This window comes from Suncus etruscus, chromosome 16 (genome assembly GCF_024139225.1).
Source record: "Suncus etruscus isolate mSunEtr1 chromosome 16, mSunEtr1.pri.cur, whole genome shotgun sequence".
In the NCBI taxonomy this organism is placed as follows: Eukaryota; Metazoa; Chordata; class Mammalia; order Eulipotyphla; family Soricidae; genus Suncus; species Suncus etruscus.
Window position 1 is genome coordinate 33,950,044 of NC_064863.1, and position 18,674 is coordinate 33,968,717.

Consider the following 18,674-nt stretch of genomic DNA (forward strand, 5'->3'; position numbering starts at 1 on the left):
ACCCGGCAGTGCTCAGGGATTACTCCTGGCTCTACATTCAGAAATTGCTCCTGGCAGGCTCGGGGAACCATATGGGATGTCGGGATTCGAACCACTGTCCTGTCCTTCTGCATGCAAGGCAAACACCCTTGCCTCCATGCTATCTCTCCAGCCCAGCATTATTTAAATGATTTTACAAGGCTTAAATAAGCATTAACATGACTTACTCTTTAATATCACGAAGTTGATCAACATCTTGTGATCTTGTAAAATCTGGGTCATGGGCTAGTAAGTGAATCATATATGGAACTACATATTCAGGCAACAGTGATAGTAATTTCTCTAAAATAAAAACATTACAATTAACAATAGCTTTTTCATAAAATTCCTGTTTGAATTCTATTAAAAAAAACCTCTTTTCACCCATTATTTCTTTTTTTTCTTTTTGGTTTTTGGGTCACACCCGGCAGTGCTCAGGGGTTATTCCTGGCTCCAGGCTCAGAAATTGCTCCTGGCAGGCACGGGGGACCATATGGGACGCCGGGATTCGAACCGATGACGTCCTGCATGAAAGGCAAACGCCTTACCTCCATGCTATCTCTCCGGCCCCATACCCATTATTTCTTAAGGACATTATGACATATAGATGATACTGAAACATTTCTATTTTTGTTTGTTCAGATTTTATTTAATGTGTGAATCCAAGCAAGACCTGAACTCAGGCTCTTAAAGTGCTAAATCTTTTGTAGGAAAGTAGGGTAATTTGGGTCATATCCATGGGGGAATTTTCGGGGACTATTCATAGCTGTGTGCTTAAGAGTGACCCTTAGTGATGCTAAGTACTCCCCTGGCCATGTCACAAAAGGATTATGCTAAGAACACTGGGTACTACATATGGTTGTTTCCTGAGCAATGCCTGGGCTAGTTCCTAAGCATAGCTGAGATTAACAGTATAGCTAACTAAGTATGACTTAATACCAACCCTCCACCCCAATTTCTTTTTTCTGTTCTTATAAAATCATATTCTTGTAGGGAAAAATGTGGTTCCCACATATAACAGAGCACATGACTTGCTTATGTGAAGCCCTTAAAAAAATGCCCACCCCCGTATTTATACAGAATTTTAGGTTGTGTGTGTGTGTGTGTGTGTGTGTGTGTGTGTGTGCGCCTCCCAAGCAGTGCTCAAGAGGCACTAGGCTCCTCAGGGAACTCTCAGCTAGGTCCTAGGACACAGCGTTGCTGGAACCCAGGGAGTATACAGGTAACTCAAATGTTCTGCAGTGAGCTATGCCCCTGGTTCACACCAAGAAGTTTCAAGGTTACTTACCAGTAGCTATGGGATTCTGTTTAATGTACTCTCTACGTATGCTAATATTTTTCAGCAAACACTGTCTTGCATGTGCTCTTCTTTCCTTCACAGGATCTTTGGCACATAAGGCAAAGATAGCCATATACTCCAATGGGAGAAGTAACTTCACAAGTGCCTTATGTAGCTTCTGAGCGAATATTTGTCTTACTTGGTAGCACTCATCCTATAGTAGCACAAAACAAAATACGTAGACCAAGTTTAGTTGAAATAAAATAGAGCAAGCATTTAATGAAGCATTTCTGTATGTTTGGATTTAAAACTATTATAGCTATGTTAAGAAATAAGTAACAATGATTGGGAGGTTTTAGACAGTAGAGAGTAGAATCTTTTGTGCTGATAGCCAGATCAGTGGATCAATACCCATGGAATGTAAATATACTTAACTCCAAAGGTCAAGAAATTGACACAAAATGAAATTATTACTTACATTAATAACAAGTGCACAGAGCTGAAACTGTTCTGGAGTTATAATTTCATGGTAACAAGGTTCCTGAGCAAGCTTCATTATGGCACTACCAGCAGCTAATCGCAAGCGAGACATATCAGATTTACTATAAACAGAAAAAAGAAAAACATTTCCTATAACCAATATCATTCATAAAAAAAATCTTTGACTCCTTTTTAGGTATGGGGCTCTTAAGTCCATTAAGGTATACAAGTCCTCTTAGGAGGACTTATGTGTGAGTAAGGAAAAGTTACTTTGAGACTATAAAGTCATTGGAAAAGGTTCAAAGATTGTGATTATCTACTAGTAACTCTTTTCCTGCACATTCAGTTATGCTCAACCTTAATTCTTTTTTTTTTGGGGGGGGGGGCCACACCCAAGTGACACTCAGGGGCCACTCCTGACTATGTGCTCAGAAATCGCTTCTGATTGGGGGAAACACGTGGGATGCCAGGGGATCGAACAGCAGTCTGTCCTAGGCTAGAGTGCACAAGGCAGATGCCCTATGGCTTGTGCCACCACTCTGGCCCCACAACCTTGATACTTTACCAGTCAGGAAAATTTCCTCATTTTAAGAGGAATACAAATACAATGTAGAAAGCAGAAACTAGACCTCCCCCAAAACAAACAAAAAAATAAAACATTCTATATCAGGGATTAAAGTTCATGGCCTAAAACAATTAGATCAGGTTTATTTTCCTTCTTCCCTCATCTCTCCTCCTTCCTTGCTCTTCTCCCCCCCCCCCCCCCCCCCCCCCCGTTTTTGGGCCACAACCAGCAGTGCTCAGGGCTTACTCCTGGCTCTGTGTTCAAAAATCACTCCTGCCGGGGCCCGGAGAGATAGCACAGAGGCGTTTGCCTTGCAAGCAGCCGATCCAGGACCAAAGGTGGCTGGTATGAATCTCGGTGTTCCATATGGTCCCCCATGCCTGTCAGGAACTATTTCTGAGCAGACAGCCAGGAGTAACCCTTGAGCGCTGCTGGGTGTGACCCAAAAACAAAAACAAAAACAAACAAACAAAAAAAATCACTCCTGTCAGGATCAGGGGACATATTGGATGCTGGAGAGTAAACTTGGGTCTATCCCAAGTTGTCTGCATGCAAAGCAAACTCCTTACCATTGTGCTATCACTTAAAAATATCCAGAATTCCCTAACTTTATGCAGTTTTATATATATATATATATATATATATATGTAACATATAAATATATATATGTAAAAGATCTAGTTTAAAGATAGCCAGGGTAGGGGCTGGAGAAATTGCACAGTGAAAGGCATTTGCCTTGCATGCAGCTGATCCAGGACGGATGGAGGTTCAAATCCCAGCATTCCATATGGTCCCTGTGCCTCTCTGTGCCTGCCAGGAGTGATTCCTAAGCTCAAAGCCAGGAGTAATCCTTGAGCGCTGCTGGGTATGACCCACAAAACAAAATAAAACAAAACAAGATAGCCAGGGTAGATAAAGAGGAGGAACAAACAATTAGCTGATTTGCATCAGAAAAAGGAACACATTTGTTATAAAATTTTTTAAAAAAAGAAACATGGGGCCTTGAGCTGTAGAACAGCAGGTGCTTGCTTGCCTGGCACAAGGCTGACCAGGATTCGATCCCCAGCAACCCACATGGTCCCCTAAGCACCACTACCAGTAATTCCTGAGTGTAGAACCAAGAGTAACCCCTGAGCATCACTGGGTATAACCCCAAAACAAAAGACTAAAATAAGACAAAAGGACAGAAAGATGGCACTGTAAACACTACCAAGAGTGACACTGGGCTCAAGCACGCCCATAAAATTAACAAAAATAAGTATGATAAAGCTTAATAAACAGAATATATAGTTAAATGTCCTATAAAACAAAACTTAATGTATTAATTTATCATAAGCAGAAGTTATTTTCATGTTAAAAGGAACAGGAAAATGATTTTGTAGATTTTTTGGGGACCACACCTGTAGGTGCTCAGGGTTACTACTCTCTACCCACTGTAGCATTGATCAGACCCTCTATTTTTCCTGTATCAGACTTCCTGACTTCCTGTCAGACTTCTTCACAGATACTCAGAAAAAAACAGAGAAATGAACTTTTAGTTTATGGGTTACTCCCTGGCAGTAATGGAGTACTGTACTGGCTCTGTACACTGTAAATAATCCTGGAGTTTGGGGGGAACATATGGGGTGCATGGGATTGAATCAGGTTGATGTATGCAAGGCAAGTGATGGACTCGTTTTTGCTTTATAGAGAAAGGATATATGATTTTTGTTTGTTTTTGGGTCATACCTGGCAGCACTCAGGGTTACTCCTGACTATTTGCTCAGAAATTGCTCCTGGCAGGCTTGGGGGATCATATGGGATGCCGGGATTTGAACCACCATCCATCCTGACCGTATGATGGGATGCCGGGATTTGAACCAATGACCTTTTGCATGAAAGGCAAACGCCTTACCTCCATGCTGTCTCTCCGGCCCCAGGAGAGATTTCTAAGCATAGAGCTAGGAGTAACCATTGAGCTCTGCCAGTGTGACCCAAAAACCAAAAACAAACGAACAAACATCAAAAAACTCACAAAACCACCGCAATAATTTTTCCCCCCTCTTCTGTTTTTTTGTATAATTAGAGGCTACTTCTGCCTTGGTGCTTAAGAGAACTGTAGAGCTCAAACACATGTTTTCTAGTCTAGGAAGATCTCTACCATTCCTGAGCTGAAACACTGGAAAGGAAGAAAACTCACCTGATCCTCTTTTGCTCTGTCAGGTCACCTTCACTAACCAACATTGCTGATAACAATCGAAGAGTTGAATTGGCAGATTTAGACTGGTTGTTTTTCATACCCAACAGCCACCTTACCAGAAGTTTTATTGCTTGTACCTATAAAATATTAACATGCTAAAAAAAGAAAGCAACTTAAAATTCCAATTAAAAGAAAGCTTATTTAATGTTAACTAGATATACTTTTTTTATTTTTTTGGTTTTTGGGTCACACCTGGCAGCGCTCAGGGGTTACTCCTGGCTCCATGCTCAGAAATGGCTCCTGGCAGGCTCGGGGGACCATTAGAGATTACAGGATTCGAACCAATGACCTTCTGCATGAAAGGCAAATGCCTTACCTCCATGCTATCTTTCCGGCCCCAGATACAAATACTTAACTGACAACAGATATATATTCTACTGAACTAATCTCTAGAATAATAACCATTGATTATCTTATTTGTATTGGTGGTAAAACCTTTTAGGAAGTACTGGTGTTATAGTGGTGCATAGATGCCACATCCCAGTAACTAATTTTGGGAGGGGGGTGTTTTGGGACACAAGCAGCAGTGCTCAGGGGTTATTCCTGGCTCTAAGGTCAGAAATTACTCTTGACAGGCTCAGGGACCATCTGGGCTGCTGAGAATCAAACCCAGGTCCATCCTAGGTTGGCTGCATGAAAGGAAAACACCCTACCACTGTGCTATCTCTCTGGCCCCAAGTAACTTAAGAAAGGTTTTTCTGGGCTACATCTGTAGGTAGGTGCACAGGTCTCGATCTGGCTCTGTACTTACAGATCCCTCTTGAAATGCTAAGGGGACCCTATATGGTGCTAAGGAGCAAATATTGGCGAGCCACATGGAAGGCAATGTTGTAGCTGTTGTATTCTCTCCAGTTCCAGTGTGGTGTGGTGTGGTGTGGTGTGGTGATGGTATGTGCAGGAAAGGCTGCATGAAAAGATGCAAGGCAATTAATTATCTGACCTGCTACACTGTATATCTGGCTCAAACAAAATATTATTTCTAAAATAAAAGGCAAATGAATTTAGTACAATAGCTATCTTAATCTAGTTCTGGTTTGTAAACTCAGACATTTCACATTTAAAACTTTTGCCCAATTGGGGTCAAAGTGATAGAACAGTGGTAGGGTGTTTGCCTTGCACACGGCTGACCCAGGACAGACCTGGGTTTGATCCCCGGCGTCCCATATGGTCCCCGGAGCAAGGAGCGATTTCTGAGTGCAAGCCAGGAGTAATCCTGAGTGTCACCAGGTATGAACCAAAACACAATCCCCCCCCAAAAAAAAAAACTTTTGCCCAATGTCATCAAATTATTTGAAAATATATATGGGGATACATTTTCTTAAAAAAATTTTTTAGGAGTTATTCCTGACTCTGTGCAGAGAAATTACTCGTTGGCAGGCTCAGAGGACCATATGGGATTAATGGGGATCAAACCCAGATTGGCCGTGTACAAGGCAAATATATTGCCTGTTGTGCTATCGCTCTGGACCCAAGAAAACATTTTTTTTTGGCCACACCCATTTTATGCTCAGGGGTTACTCCTGCTAAGCGCTCAGAAATTGCCCCTGGCTTGGGGGGACCATATGGGACACTGGGGGATCGGAATCGTGGTCCTGATCCTTGGCTAGCGCTTGCAAGTTAGACACCTTACCTCTAGCGCCACCTCGCCGGCCCCCAAGAAAACACTTTTACTAGATAGACTATGTAATGTACTTTAACTGAAAGTTTGCAATAACGTCCAGTCAAATTTACCTAGTAGTGTCACTTTTCTTTATAGAAATGACAAGAACAACATATATATACATTTAATTGACAAATCAGCAGGGCTTGACAGGATTGCCTTTACATTTAAAAGAGGCTCTACCTTGGATGAAGTGCCAACAAACAGCAACACATGCTATAGAAAGAGAACCAATGAAATAAAGTTCACTACCTTCTTATTTTAAGAAAGTGTCATGGTTACCTGGGCCTTTAGCAGCCACTACATCATCAGTCAACAGCCATAGAGAGTGATATACAACCCTCAATTAGCAAAATAGATTATGATGCAGTGAAGGTTCAGATAATTTTTTTCAATCTTAAAAGGCTTTTTTGAATGATAGCACAGCAGTAGGGCATTTGCCTTCCACACAGCTGACCCAGGACATACCTGGGTTCAATCCCCTGGCATCCCATATGGTTCCCCAAACTAGGAGCAATTTCTGAGCAGTTTTTTTTTTTTTTAATTTTTATTTTGGGCCACACCCAGTGATGCTCAGGGATTACTCCTGGTTCTGCGCTCCTGCAGGCTCGGGACCATATATAGGATGCTGGGATTAAAACAGGGGTCCGTCCTGTGTTGGCCGAGTACAAGGCAAATGCCTTAAAGCTGTGCTATCACTCTGGCCCCAAAACCTAATTGTTATATATGACTATGACGCTACAAAGGGCAAAACATCAAAGGTGAATAGTATCTTATTTAAATTCCAAGACAAGTTATTTAAAAATAAGTTTTAATAGCATATAGTTTATATTCCTCATACATTATCAAAATGGTGGCATCTATTTTTTCCAACCTAATATTCATATGCTTATAAACAGTGGTTTTAAACCAAGATTTTTTTTTTGGGCCACACTCAGCTGTGCTTAGGATTTACTCCTGTCTCTGCACTCAACGATCAGAGAACCATATGAAATACTAGGGACTGGGGGCCGGGCGGTGGCGCTAAAGGTAAGGTGCCTGCCTTGCCTGCGCTAGCCTTGGACGGACCGCGGTTCGATCCCCCGGTGTCCCATATGGTCCCCCAAGCCAGGAGCAACTTCTGAGCACATAGCCAGGAGTAACCTCTGAGCATTACCGGGTGTGGCCCAAAAATAAAAACAAAACAAACAAACAAACAAAAAATACTAGGGACTGAAACAGGGTTGGCAATGCGCAACAAGTAAACAAGTACCCTACTTGTACTATATTGCTCTGCTCCCAAGACCTAAACTTTGGCATCAACATTCTAAAAACAATTTCTTTATAACACAATCTCACAGAAATTGTTTTAGAAGGACTACAGACGATGCTGACATATCTATAATGATGAGAAACTATATTTTGAGTAAGACAACTTTCAACTTAATAAAGCATGAAATTAATGTTTATTAACTGTTACCTGTAATGTTTATGAATTTAAAATAAGTCACTAGGACCTATACAAATTTACCTTTGCAAGTACTTCAGGGGAAACCTCTTCATCTGGAGACCATAACTTTCCATTCTTCTCACCTGTTGACTACAATAAAGCAAATATAACTTTTAGAAAGAACTTTAATGTACAGAAAAGGGGCTGGCTGATAGCACAGTGGTAGGACATTTGCCTTGCAAGCTGGTAACCTGGGATGGACCCAGATTCAATCCCCGGCATCCCGTATGGTACCTCACATGCCTGCCAGGAGCGATTTCTGAGCACAGAGCCAAGAGGAACCCCTGAGCACTGCCAGGTGTGACCCAATCCTCCCCCCCTCCCAAAAAGTACAGGAAAGACACCAAGCAGTTTATTAAACAAAGTTGTGGCTGAAGAGATAGCATGGAGGTAGGGTGTTTGCCTTGCATGCAGAAGGACGGTGGTTCGAACCCTGGCATCCCATATTGTACCCTGAGCCTGCCAGGAGTGATTTCTGAGAGGGTGTGACCCCAAAATTAAAAAAGAAAACAAGGGGGCCGGGCTGTGGCGCTGGAGGTAAGGTGCCTGCCTTGCCTGCGCTAACCTAGGACGGACCGCGGTTCGATCTCCCGGCGGTCCCATATGGTCCCCCAAGAAGCCAGGAGCAACTTCTGAGCGCATAGCCAGGAGTAACCCCTGAGCCTCACAGCACCTTTTTTTTGGCCCAAAAACCAAGAAAAAAAAAAAAAAAAGAAAAAAGAAAACAAAACCCAAAAAAAAAAAGAAATAAAAGAACAAAGTTGGAGAAATCAAATGTTCAACTTTTGAAAACCATTACACCCCTACTGTAATAAAGACAGTGTGGTTGATACTGTTTAAGTTATAGACAGATGAACTAATGAAAAATCAAGAAAACAAATATATTTTGAAAAAGGGTGGTGAGGCCAATTATTGGGAAAAGACCAGCTCCTCCAGAATGAAGATGAAAAAAATATGAAGCTGGATCATTGCTTTGTATCATATAGAAAAGTTTAGTGAAAATGGCACAAAAAAACTCTAAGAGACAAAACTCTAAAGGAGAATGAGAGAAATTATTCATTACTAGGGAAAAGATTTAATTTACAGATATACAGACACTTAATAATTAAATAAAGAACAAACGCATGGAATAGGAGTTGAAGAGAAAGCTCAAATGGCTGAATGCATGCTTCGAATATAGAAGGCCTGAGCATTTGTCATCTGAGTGCCACTGGGAGTGATCTTTAAGCACTGAGTCAGATATATCCCCTGAGCATTGCTGGGTGTGCTCCAAAACCAAAACCAAAACCAGCTAAGTAGGCAAAAAAGTGTATTTTGGGGGGGAGGGGAGAAAAGGGGCACATACTCAGCTGATCTCAGGGCTTCTTCCTGGTTCTGCACTCAGGGACCACTTGTGGTGGGGCTTGGGGAACCATAGAGTGTGCTAGGGGAATCAAACCTGGGTTGGTCACATGCAAGGCAAGAACCCCACAAACTGTGCTATAGTGCTGGTCCCAGGAATTCAATCATCTAAAGAAGTTATACAATAAGCACAAAATAAAAAGCCTATCTATAATTTTACTATAAAGGACTCTGTAGATAACAATGGTCTTTTTTTTTTTTATTTAGATTTTTGGGCCACACATGGTGACGCTCAGGGGTTTACTCCTGTCTCTGCACTCAGAAATATCACTCCTGGCTCAGGGACCTTATGGGATGCCGGGAATCAAATCCAGGTCCGTCCTGGGTCCGCCTCGTGCAATACCTTACCGCTGTGCTATCTCTGTGGCCCCTTCATTAAAATTTCTGAGGGCTCCCAAATGGTTTTTACCATTGGTGTACAAAGCTTGAAATTTCCTTATATCATTGCCAACACTATGTGTTAGGGGAACCAAACATTGCTGGGACTGAAACCCAGGCTCTCATAATGCTCTTATATAACCTGTGTAGAGTAGCTGATACCTTAAACTTACTCCTTTTAAACTTCCTAGTTTTTTTTTTTTTGTTACTCATGGGTTATACTCCTGGCTCTACACTCAGAAATCGATCCTGGCAGACTCGGGGGACCATATTGGATGCTGGGATTCAAACCACCATCCTTCTGCATGCAAAGCAAACACCCTACTTCCATGCTACCTCTCCAGTCCTGCCTTTCTAGTTTTGACACTAGCCTCCCTAATAGGTGCAAAGTTTTCTGAGTTTTATAGTTTTGATTTATATTTTGTTTTTGTCTAATGGCGTTAGAATTTTTTTAACTTTATTTTTATTGAAACCATTGTAAGGGGCTGGAGCGATGGTGCAGTGGTAGGGTGTTTGCTTTGCATGCGGATGACCCAGGACAGACTGTGGTTAGATACATTTGTTTGGTTTTTGGGCCACACCCAGTGATGCTCAGAGGTTACTCCTGGCTATGTGCACAGAAATTGGTCAGGGACCACCATATGTGATGCTGGGGATTGAACCAAAGTCTGTCCTGAGTCAACTGTGTGCAAGGCAAACAACCTACCACTGTGCTAGCACTCTGGCCCTAAGGACTAAGATATTGTTTTATAGTTTTCAGGTTATGATTTCCTCTCCTTTTATGGGACTGGGGAGAAGAGAACCATACAAGAAAGTACTCAAGAACTGACTTTTGGCAGGCTTGGAGGACTATATGGGATGCTAAGGAAAAACCCGAGTCAGCTGAGTGCAAGGCAAGCACCCTACCTGCTGTACTATTTGCTCCGGCCCATCCATTCTATTCTTTTTTTGATTATTGGGTCACATCCGGCAGTGCTCAGGGGTTACTCCTGGCTCTGTGCTCAGAAATCACTCCTGGCAGGCACGGGAGACCATATAGGATGCTGGATTCGAACCATCGCCTGTCCTGAATTGGCCATGTGCAAGGCAAATGCCCTACCACTGTGCTATCTCTCAGGCTCCCCAGAATTATTGTTTTTAGCTCCTGGATTGGCTGTGTTTAGGGCAAACACATTACTGCTGTACTATCTCTCCGGCCCCATTCTGTTATTTCTTAAATGTTAAGTTCTAGAAATTATGACATTGAAGTTATGGTGTCATTTGAAAATACAAAAAAAGAAAACAAAAAAAAATTACATTAAAATGAAGCAAACGAAAGGAGACACTTACCCTGTCATTCATTAGAAGGTCTTTCACAATAAAATTTGCTACTACAGATTTCATAGGGGAAGCAAACTGATCTGGTGCTAACATAGAAATATGTCCCAATGAAACCAGTGGAGTTATGAGTTGTTCTGGTACATCAGCATTCAGACTCCTACTAAGTGGCTATAAAGATAAAAACAATAACCAGCAATTTGTTTATGCATTCTATAGAGATAAATGTTGCTAAGATATCCTAAATTTATAATGCAAAAATCATTTCAGCTCTAATGATAATAAATTAACTTTCACTCTTTTTTTTTTGTTTTGGTTTTTGGGCCACACCCGGCGGTGCTCAGGGGTTACTCCTGGCTGTCTGCTCAGAAATAGCTCCTGGCAGGCATGGGGGACCATATGGGACACCGGGATTCGAACCAACCACCTTTGGTCCTGGATCGGCTGCTTGCAAGGCAAACGCTGCTGTGCTATCTCTCTTACATATGATTCTTAATTCCTTCACTAAAATTTAGCAAGACTGGGCCCAGAGAAATAGTACAGCGGCGTTTGCCTTGCAAGCAGCTGATCCAGGACCAAAGGTGGTTGGTTTGAATCCCGGTGTCCCATATCCTGTACCTGCCAGGAGCTATTTCTGAGCAGACAGCCAAGAATAACCCATGAGCACCGCCGGGTGTGGCCCAAAAACAAAAAACAAAAAAATAGCAAGACTGAATAAAATAAATGGCAAACCCCCCAAAACAAAGTAACCTTGCCCCCAAACAAACAAAAAATGCACCCCATAAGAAAATAAAAATAAAAAAAATAAAATAAAAAAAATAAAAAGATTATATGAAAGCTAGAAATAAAGAGCAATGCACTATAAGGGTTGTTGTTGGTTTTTTTTTTTTTTTTTTTTTTGGTTTATAGGTTATACCTGGCTTGCTTAGGATTGAACTCAGATTGGTCATTTTAAATCTAAAAATAGGCTCAATACAGTTCATTGGATATCTTATTTGGTTTTGATGTGAATAGAACCACCATTGGTGCTTAGGGATTACACCAGTTGGTGCTCAGAGGACCAGCCTATGATAAGGATGGTAGTGAAGCTTGTACCTATAAAGCATACACTCCAGCCTTTTGAGCCATACCCTGAACAGTATCTGTAATAATAGAAATACTTTGGTAAATAACGGGGAACTGGAATAATTTCCAGGTAGAGTATAAGGTACTTTAAAATGAAATGATTCATAGGCTAGAGCTATAGCATAGTGGTAGGGCGTTTGCCTTGCACATGGCTGATTTAGAATGCATCCAGATCCCTGGCATCCCATATGGTCCCCAGAGCCTGCCAGGAGTAACCTGTGAGCATTGCCAGGTATGGCCCAAAAACCAAAAATTAAAAAAAAAAAAAAACAAGTAATTCATACTATTCTTTTTTTTTTTTTTGGTTTTTGGGCCACACCCTGTGACGCTCAGGGGTTACTCCTGGCTATGCGCTCAGAAGTTGCTCCTGGCTTCTTGGGGACCATATGGGACGCCGGGGGATCGAACCGTGGTCCGTCCTAGGCTAGCGCAGGCAAGGCAGGCACCTTACCTCCAGCGCCACCGCCCGGCCCCGTAATTCATACTATTCTATTAGTAATTCTTTTTTTTCTTTTTTTTTTTTTTTTTTTTGGTTTTTGGGTCACACCTGGCAGTGCTCAGGGGTTATTCCTGGCTCCAGGCTCAGAAATTGCTCCTGGCAGGCACAGGGGACCATATGGGGCGCCGGGATTCGAACCGATGACCTCCTGCATGAAAGGCAAACGCCTTACCTCCATGCTATCTCTCCGGCCCCTATTAGTAATTCTGAAGATACAAAATATTTGAGATTGTCAGGGTAGTACAGTGGATAGGGTGGTTGCCTTGGATGTGGCTGTTACAGGTTCAACCCTTAGCACCCTATATGGTCCCTAAGTCCAAAAAAGAGTGATTCCTAAGTGTTATCAGGTATGACCCAAAATCAAAACCAAACCAAGAAAAAAATCCAAAAACCAAACCAAACAAACAAACCCAAATCACAACTTCTTTAAAACACTGGTAAACAGAACATTAAATAAGACAAGATTGTGCCCATATGAAATTCATATAATAGAGTGGAATAAACAGCATTAAGTCTAGCTTTTAATCAAATGAGATTAAAAATAAGTATAAGCAAAGACATTTTGTGATTATACCTCAAAAATCTGTGCAAGCTGGACTTCTTTATTACTGAATATGGCATGTATACAGTGAACAGCCTGTTTTGCTTGGTGTGGAGTACCTCTCTTTGCTTTTTGATGTAAAATGGGAATTAAAGTCCTGTAAAAAAAAAATTCTGTTAATCAAAAGTGTTATAAAACCACAAATAATTCTGTTATTTGTTGACTTTTTTTTTTTACTGTAACTCTTTCTGGAATTTTAAGTATAATTCAAAAGTAAACTGCTTTCCCTTCACTAGTGTCCATTACCTACACAGATACACACATAGACACAAAAAAAAGAAAAAAAAAAGTATAAAGTTGAGGGGCCGGCGAGGTGGTGCTAGAGGTAAGGTTTCTGCCTTGCAAGCACTAGCCAAGGAAGGATCGCAGTTCCATCTCCCGGCATCCCATATGGTCCCCTCAAGCCAGGGGCAATTTCTGAGTGCGTAGCCAGGAATAGCCCCTGAGCATCAAACGGGTGAAGAGGGGCACTTAAGGGGCCGGAGAGGTGGAGAGGAGTAAAAAGGTGTCTGGCTTGCTGGCGCTAGCCTACAACGAACTGTATTTTGATCCCCACAGTCCCATATGATCCTCCAAGCCAGGAGTGATTTCTGAAAAAGCAGAGCCAGGAGTAACCCCTGAGCGTCACCGGGTGTGCCCTCCCGCCAAAAGAGGGGCACTTAAAATTTGGACCATTGTTGCTTCTAAGATTCAATCCTGGCTCTTCTCTGGGATCATATGAGATACTGGGAATCGAACCTGGGTTGGCCATGTGAAAGAGTAGTACCATACCAATCTGGCCTAAGAGGGGAAACTTTTAACACTTTACCACCATTGAGAACCACCTCAATCAGGCTGAATGCTTCCCTCAACCATAGGCATTGCCAATACAGATCCCATCCCACAGTCCCTTCAGGTATCATGTTACCTAGAAAGAATATTTCTCATGTTCTTTGTTTTCTTTCCTTTTTCTTTTTTTTGGGGGGAGGGGGGAATCACACCCAGCAGTGCTCAGGGGTTACTCCTGGCTCCACGCTCAGAAATAGCTCCTGGCAGGCTCGGGGGACCATATGGGATTCAAACCAATGACCTTCTGCATGAAAGGCAAATTCCTTACCTCCGTGCTCTCTCTCCGGCCCGTTTTCAATGTCTTCGGGTATTCATTATTCCAATATTATGTTTCTTTATATTTCACATATGAGAGATGTTATTCTGTCTCTTTGTGACTAACTAACTACACTTAGCATGACTCTGTGCAGTTCCCTCCATGTAGCAGAATTCAGGGGTTACTCCTGGCTCCCTGCTCAGAAATCTCTCCTGGCAGGCTCAGGGGACCATATGGGATGCCAGGATTAGAACCATCGTCCTTCAGCATGCAAGGCAAATGCCCTACCTCCATGCTATCTCTCCGGCCCTTAATTAAGCACAATTCTTTTTTTTTTTTTTTTTTGGTTTTTGGGCCACACCCGTTTGACGCTCAGGGGTTACTCCTGGCTATGAGCTCAGAAATCGCCCCTGGCTTGGGGAGACCATATGGGAAGCCGGGGGATCGAACCGTGGTCCGTCCTACGCTAGCGCTTGTAAGGCAGACACCTTACCTCTAGCGCCACCTTCCCGGCCCCTAAGCACAATTCTTAATTATAATCCCATTATTCAGTAGGATATGAAAGTAATAGTTATTGTATTAAATACCCAGTTGAAGAAAAAAGGACAAAATGGGACCAATATATATATAGAGAAGAAAATATATTAACTCTAAATTCTGTTGTATCTTTGATGACTAATATTTTAAAATAATCTTGCTACAAAAAAAAATCTTGCTACAGACTAAGTTTTAGTTTGACTATTTGCCTTGACTATAAAGTATACAGCAGACAGAAATGAAACTAACAATACAAAAAAATAATAAAAAAAAACTTTTTTGGCAGACACCCAATGATGCTCAGGGGTTACTCCTGGCTATGTGCTCAGAAATCCTTCCTGGCTCAGGGGTCAAAAGGCCCTACCGCTTGCGTCACCGCTCTGGATGCAGAAAAATAATTTTTAAATAAAAATTGGTTTTTCTTTCCCATATTTTTCTACATGAAAGAAACAATAAGCCTTTTTAAATAGGAAAAAACATATACTCACGATCGTATCTGGGGTAGGTCAGTTTCTATCTTGTGGCCTGTATTTCTAAAAATTTGTATAGCAGCTTCTGCTACCTTGTCGTCTTCCATTCTGAGGCACTGTAACAGGGACTCATATGTCTCTGCAGAGTGGAACGAGGTAGGATGTGTGAAAGACAGAACCTAGAGGAATAGATATTGCTTAGAAGTATAGGCAATGATTTTAATTTATTATAAAGACATTTCTTTCATGATTTTTTGTTTTGGGGCTATATCCAGTTGTGCACTGTGGTTACTCCTGCACTACTACCCTTAGGGCTACTCCTTCAGGGCACAGGGAACCATGTGGCTCCATGGATCTGAGCTGGCCATGAATGCAAAGAAAGTACCCTACATGCTGTTATATCTCTCAACTCCCTAAAAAGAATTATTTCTACTACAAATATTTAAGTATGGGGGCCAGAGAGCTAGGCAGGTAGGGCATTTGAAATATACGTTGCAGACCCAGGTTAGACCCTCGGCACGCCATATGGTCCCTAGACCCTGCCAGGACTGATTTCTTTCTTTCTTTCTTTTTTTTTTTTTTTAATCTCCTGGAACTGGAACTAGACAGAATCAAGGGAGAGAAGGATAATGATGAGGAGAAGGAAGGGCAAGATGGAAGAAGCATGGGGCTGGAGAGATAGCATGGAGGTAAGGCATTTGCCTTTCATGCAGCCGATCCAGGACCAAAGGTGGTTGGTTCGAATCCCGATGTCCCACCTGGTCCCCCGTGCCTGCCAGGAGCTATTTCTTTTTTTTTGTTTTGTTTTTTGGGTCATACCGGCTGTGTACGGGGCACCATATGGGACACCGGGATCCGAACCAACCACCTTTGGTCCTGGAATGGCTGCTTGCAAGGCAAACACCGCTGTGCTATCTCTCCGGGCCAGCAGGAGCTATTTCTGAGCAGACAGCCAGAAATAACCCCTGAGCACTGCTGGGTGTGGCCCAAAAACCAAAAAAAAAAAAAAAAAAAAAAAAAAAAAAAAAAAAGGATGGTGGTCCCCAGAGCCTGCCAGGAGCGATTTCTGAGCATAGAGCCAGGAGTAACCCCTGAGTGCTGCCAGGTGTGACCCAAAACACCAAAACAAACAAAAAAACACCAAAAAACCCAAACCAAAAAAAAAAAATAAATAAATAAAAGAAAAAGGAAATTTAAGTATGTTCTGGAGGGGCCGGAGGGACAGCATGGAGGTAAGGCAAAAAGTTTCCTTTCATGCAGAATGTCATTGGTTCCAATCCCGGCATCCCATATGGTCCCCTGAGCCTGCCAGGAGCAATTTCTGAGCATAGAGCTAGGAGTAACCCCTGAACACTGCCGGGGATGACCCAAAAACCAAAAACCAAAAAAAAAAAAAGTATGGACTGGAAAAGCAACAGAAAATAAGTATGTTATGGACTTATCTTATAGCTTCTTTTCCAGTTAGTTTTGGCTAATGAGACAGAATTAATAGGAATATTCTGCAGTAGCTTTTAAGTAGTTGAGAATATAGCTTTTGCCCTATTTTCTATTTTACCTTAATCACAAAAAGGCTTTTCAAAAAAACAAAAAACAACCAAAACAAAATAAAAAAAAAAACAACAAAGGCTTTTCATATAATGAAAGTCAAACTGTAATAGGAATGAAGTACTATTTAGCCAAGTTCTTACTCTTTTTTATTTATTATATATTATATATTTATTTATTTATTTTTGGGCCATACAGTGCTCAGGGGTTACTTCTGGCTCTGCACTCAGAAATTGCCCCTAGCAGGCTTGGGAGATCATGGGATGCTGGGATGCAATCATCATCTGTCCTGGGTCAGCTGCATGCAAGGCAAATATCATACCACTGTACTATCACTTCGGATTCCCAAGGTTTGTTTTTTTTTGTGGTCATACCCGGCGATGCTCAGGGGTTATTCCTGGCCAGGCTCAGAAATTGCTCCTGGCAGGCACGGGGGACCATATGGGACGCCGGGATTTGAACTGATGACCTCCTGCATGAAAAGCAAACGTCTTACCTCCATGCTATCTCTCTGGACCCGGATTTCCAAGTTTTAATTCTGACAAGATATTCTCTTAAGAAATTTTTTTTGTTGGGGCTGGAGCATTAGCACAATAAAGGACGTTCGCCTTGCACGTGGCCAACTTGGGACAGACCCAGATTCAATTCCAGGCATCCCATATGGTCCCCGAGCCTGCCAGGAGCACTTTCTGAGTAACTCCTAAGTGTACCAGGTATGGCCCCACCCCCCCCACAATTTTTTTTTTTGTTTTTTTGTGGTTACATCTGGTAGTGTGCAGGAATGAACCCGGACCTCATATATTTGAAGTATACCATTATCTGAGTGAGACATATCTTGTTCCCCCAAAACACTGTTTGTTTTTGGGCCATATTTGTTAATGGTGCTCACGGGACCATATGGGATGCTGGGGATCTAACCCAGTTTACCTCAAGCAAGGCAGTGACTTATCCATATCCACTGTATTATCTCTTCATGCCCCCAAAAGCATTTAAAGAAGCTAGCACAAGTGGTGGCGTATATGCCTAATATAAATGAGATTCAGGATTTTATTCCTGGCACCACACTGATACCTGAGCACTACTATCTGGTGGCCCTGAGAAATTGGGCTTTTTTCCACTATAGAGAAACTCACGTTTATCTTTTTTTTTGTATTTGGGTCATACCCCAGGGGATAGAACAAACTCAGGTTAGCAGCAATACAAGGCAAATTTGCTGCACTATCTCTCTGGCACTACTAGTGTTTTGTCTTAAGCATGTTTATCTCCCTTTCTCTCCCCTCATGTCTAAGTAAATCATGTTTAATAATAAACAATCTTAGGGTTAAAGGGGGAAGGAGAGGAGAAAAAAAAACTATCGTGCTTCACTAAAATATACACACAATACAATATATTCATATATGTGCACATATACAATTTTGGCCTGGAGCTACAATCATGGGGTGCTCAGTAGTTACTCCTGGCTTGTGCTCAGAGAGGGTGCTAGAAGAACTGGGTCAGCTGATTGTGATCAGCTGCTTGTAAGGAAAATGCCCTGTACTATCTATCTCTCTGATCTCAAGTGAAGAATATATTTTAAATGAAAGCAACCATTAAAAGGCTGAAAAGATGCGGCCGCAGCAGAGTCTGATCCAGCCGCCAGCAGTGAGCGCTGTTTGGTTGCCAAGATACCTGCCAGCATATACACTCAGTGTCACGGTTTCTCAGGGATGACGTCAACTGCCTCTGCCCACGGCATGTTGTGTGCTGGGAGGGTGGGCGTGAGGGAGGTGTTGAGAGGGACAATGATGCGCCCTTGCGCCTGGCGCTGCGTGGCGAGGAGTACCACATGTGGGTGACTATATAATGTAAAAAGGCGCCTGCTCCACCCCCAGGCAACGCGGTGTCTGTGTGCAGTGCCGGCCTGTCAGTGAGGTTTTCCTCCACTCCCTCCACTGCCAAAGGTCAGTCAAAAGTGCCATAGAAATAAATTTTTTCCAGATGGGGGGTT

At 42.3% G+C, this 18,674-nt stretch overlaps 2 protein-coding genes and 1 long non-coding RNA gene across 3 annotated transcripts in view; 1 reads left to right on the forward strand and 2 right to left on the reverse strand.

Moving 5' to 3' along the window:
- The window catches only part of LIAS (lipoic acid synthetase), a 939,974-nt gene that overhangs the window by 282,452 nt on the left and 638,848 nt on the right, over positions 1–18,674 (forward strand). The gene's annotated exons all lie outside the window — the stretch shown is intronic.
- Positions 1–18,674, reverse strand: part of LOC126032527 (uncharacterized) — an 891,448-nt gene that overhangs the window by 74,821 nt on the left and 797,953 nt on the right. The gene's annotated exons all lie outside the window — the stretch shown is intronic.
- The window catches only part of PDS5A (PDS5 cohesin associated factor A), a 131,450-nt gene that overhangs the window by 14,684 nt on the left and 98,092 nt on the right, over positions 1–18,674 (reverse strand). Inside the window, exons 19-26 of the mRNA XM_049790096.1 lie at positions 15,161–15,321; positions 13,025–13,148; positions 10,839–10,997; positions 7,752–7,820; positions 4,522–4,658; positions 1,776–1,899; positions 1,307–1,511; positions 207–321 (exon numbers count right to left, since the gene is read on the reverse strand). Coding sequence (XP_049646053.1) covers positions 207–321; positions 1,307–1,511; positions 1,776–1,899; positions 4,522–4,658; positions 7,752–7,820; positions 10,839–10,997; positions 13,025–13,148; positions 15,161–15,321 — 1,094 coding nt within the window. The remainder of the gene's footprint in view (positions 1–206; positions 322–1,306; positions 1,512–1,775; positions 1,900–4,521; positions 4,659–7,751; positions 7,821–10,838; positions 10,998–13,024; positions 13,149–15,160; positions 15,322–18,674) is intronic.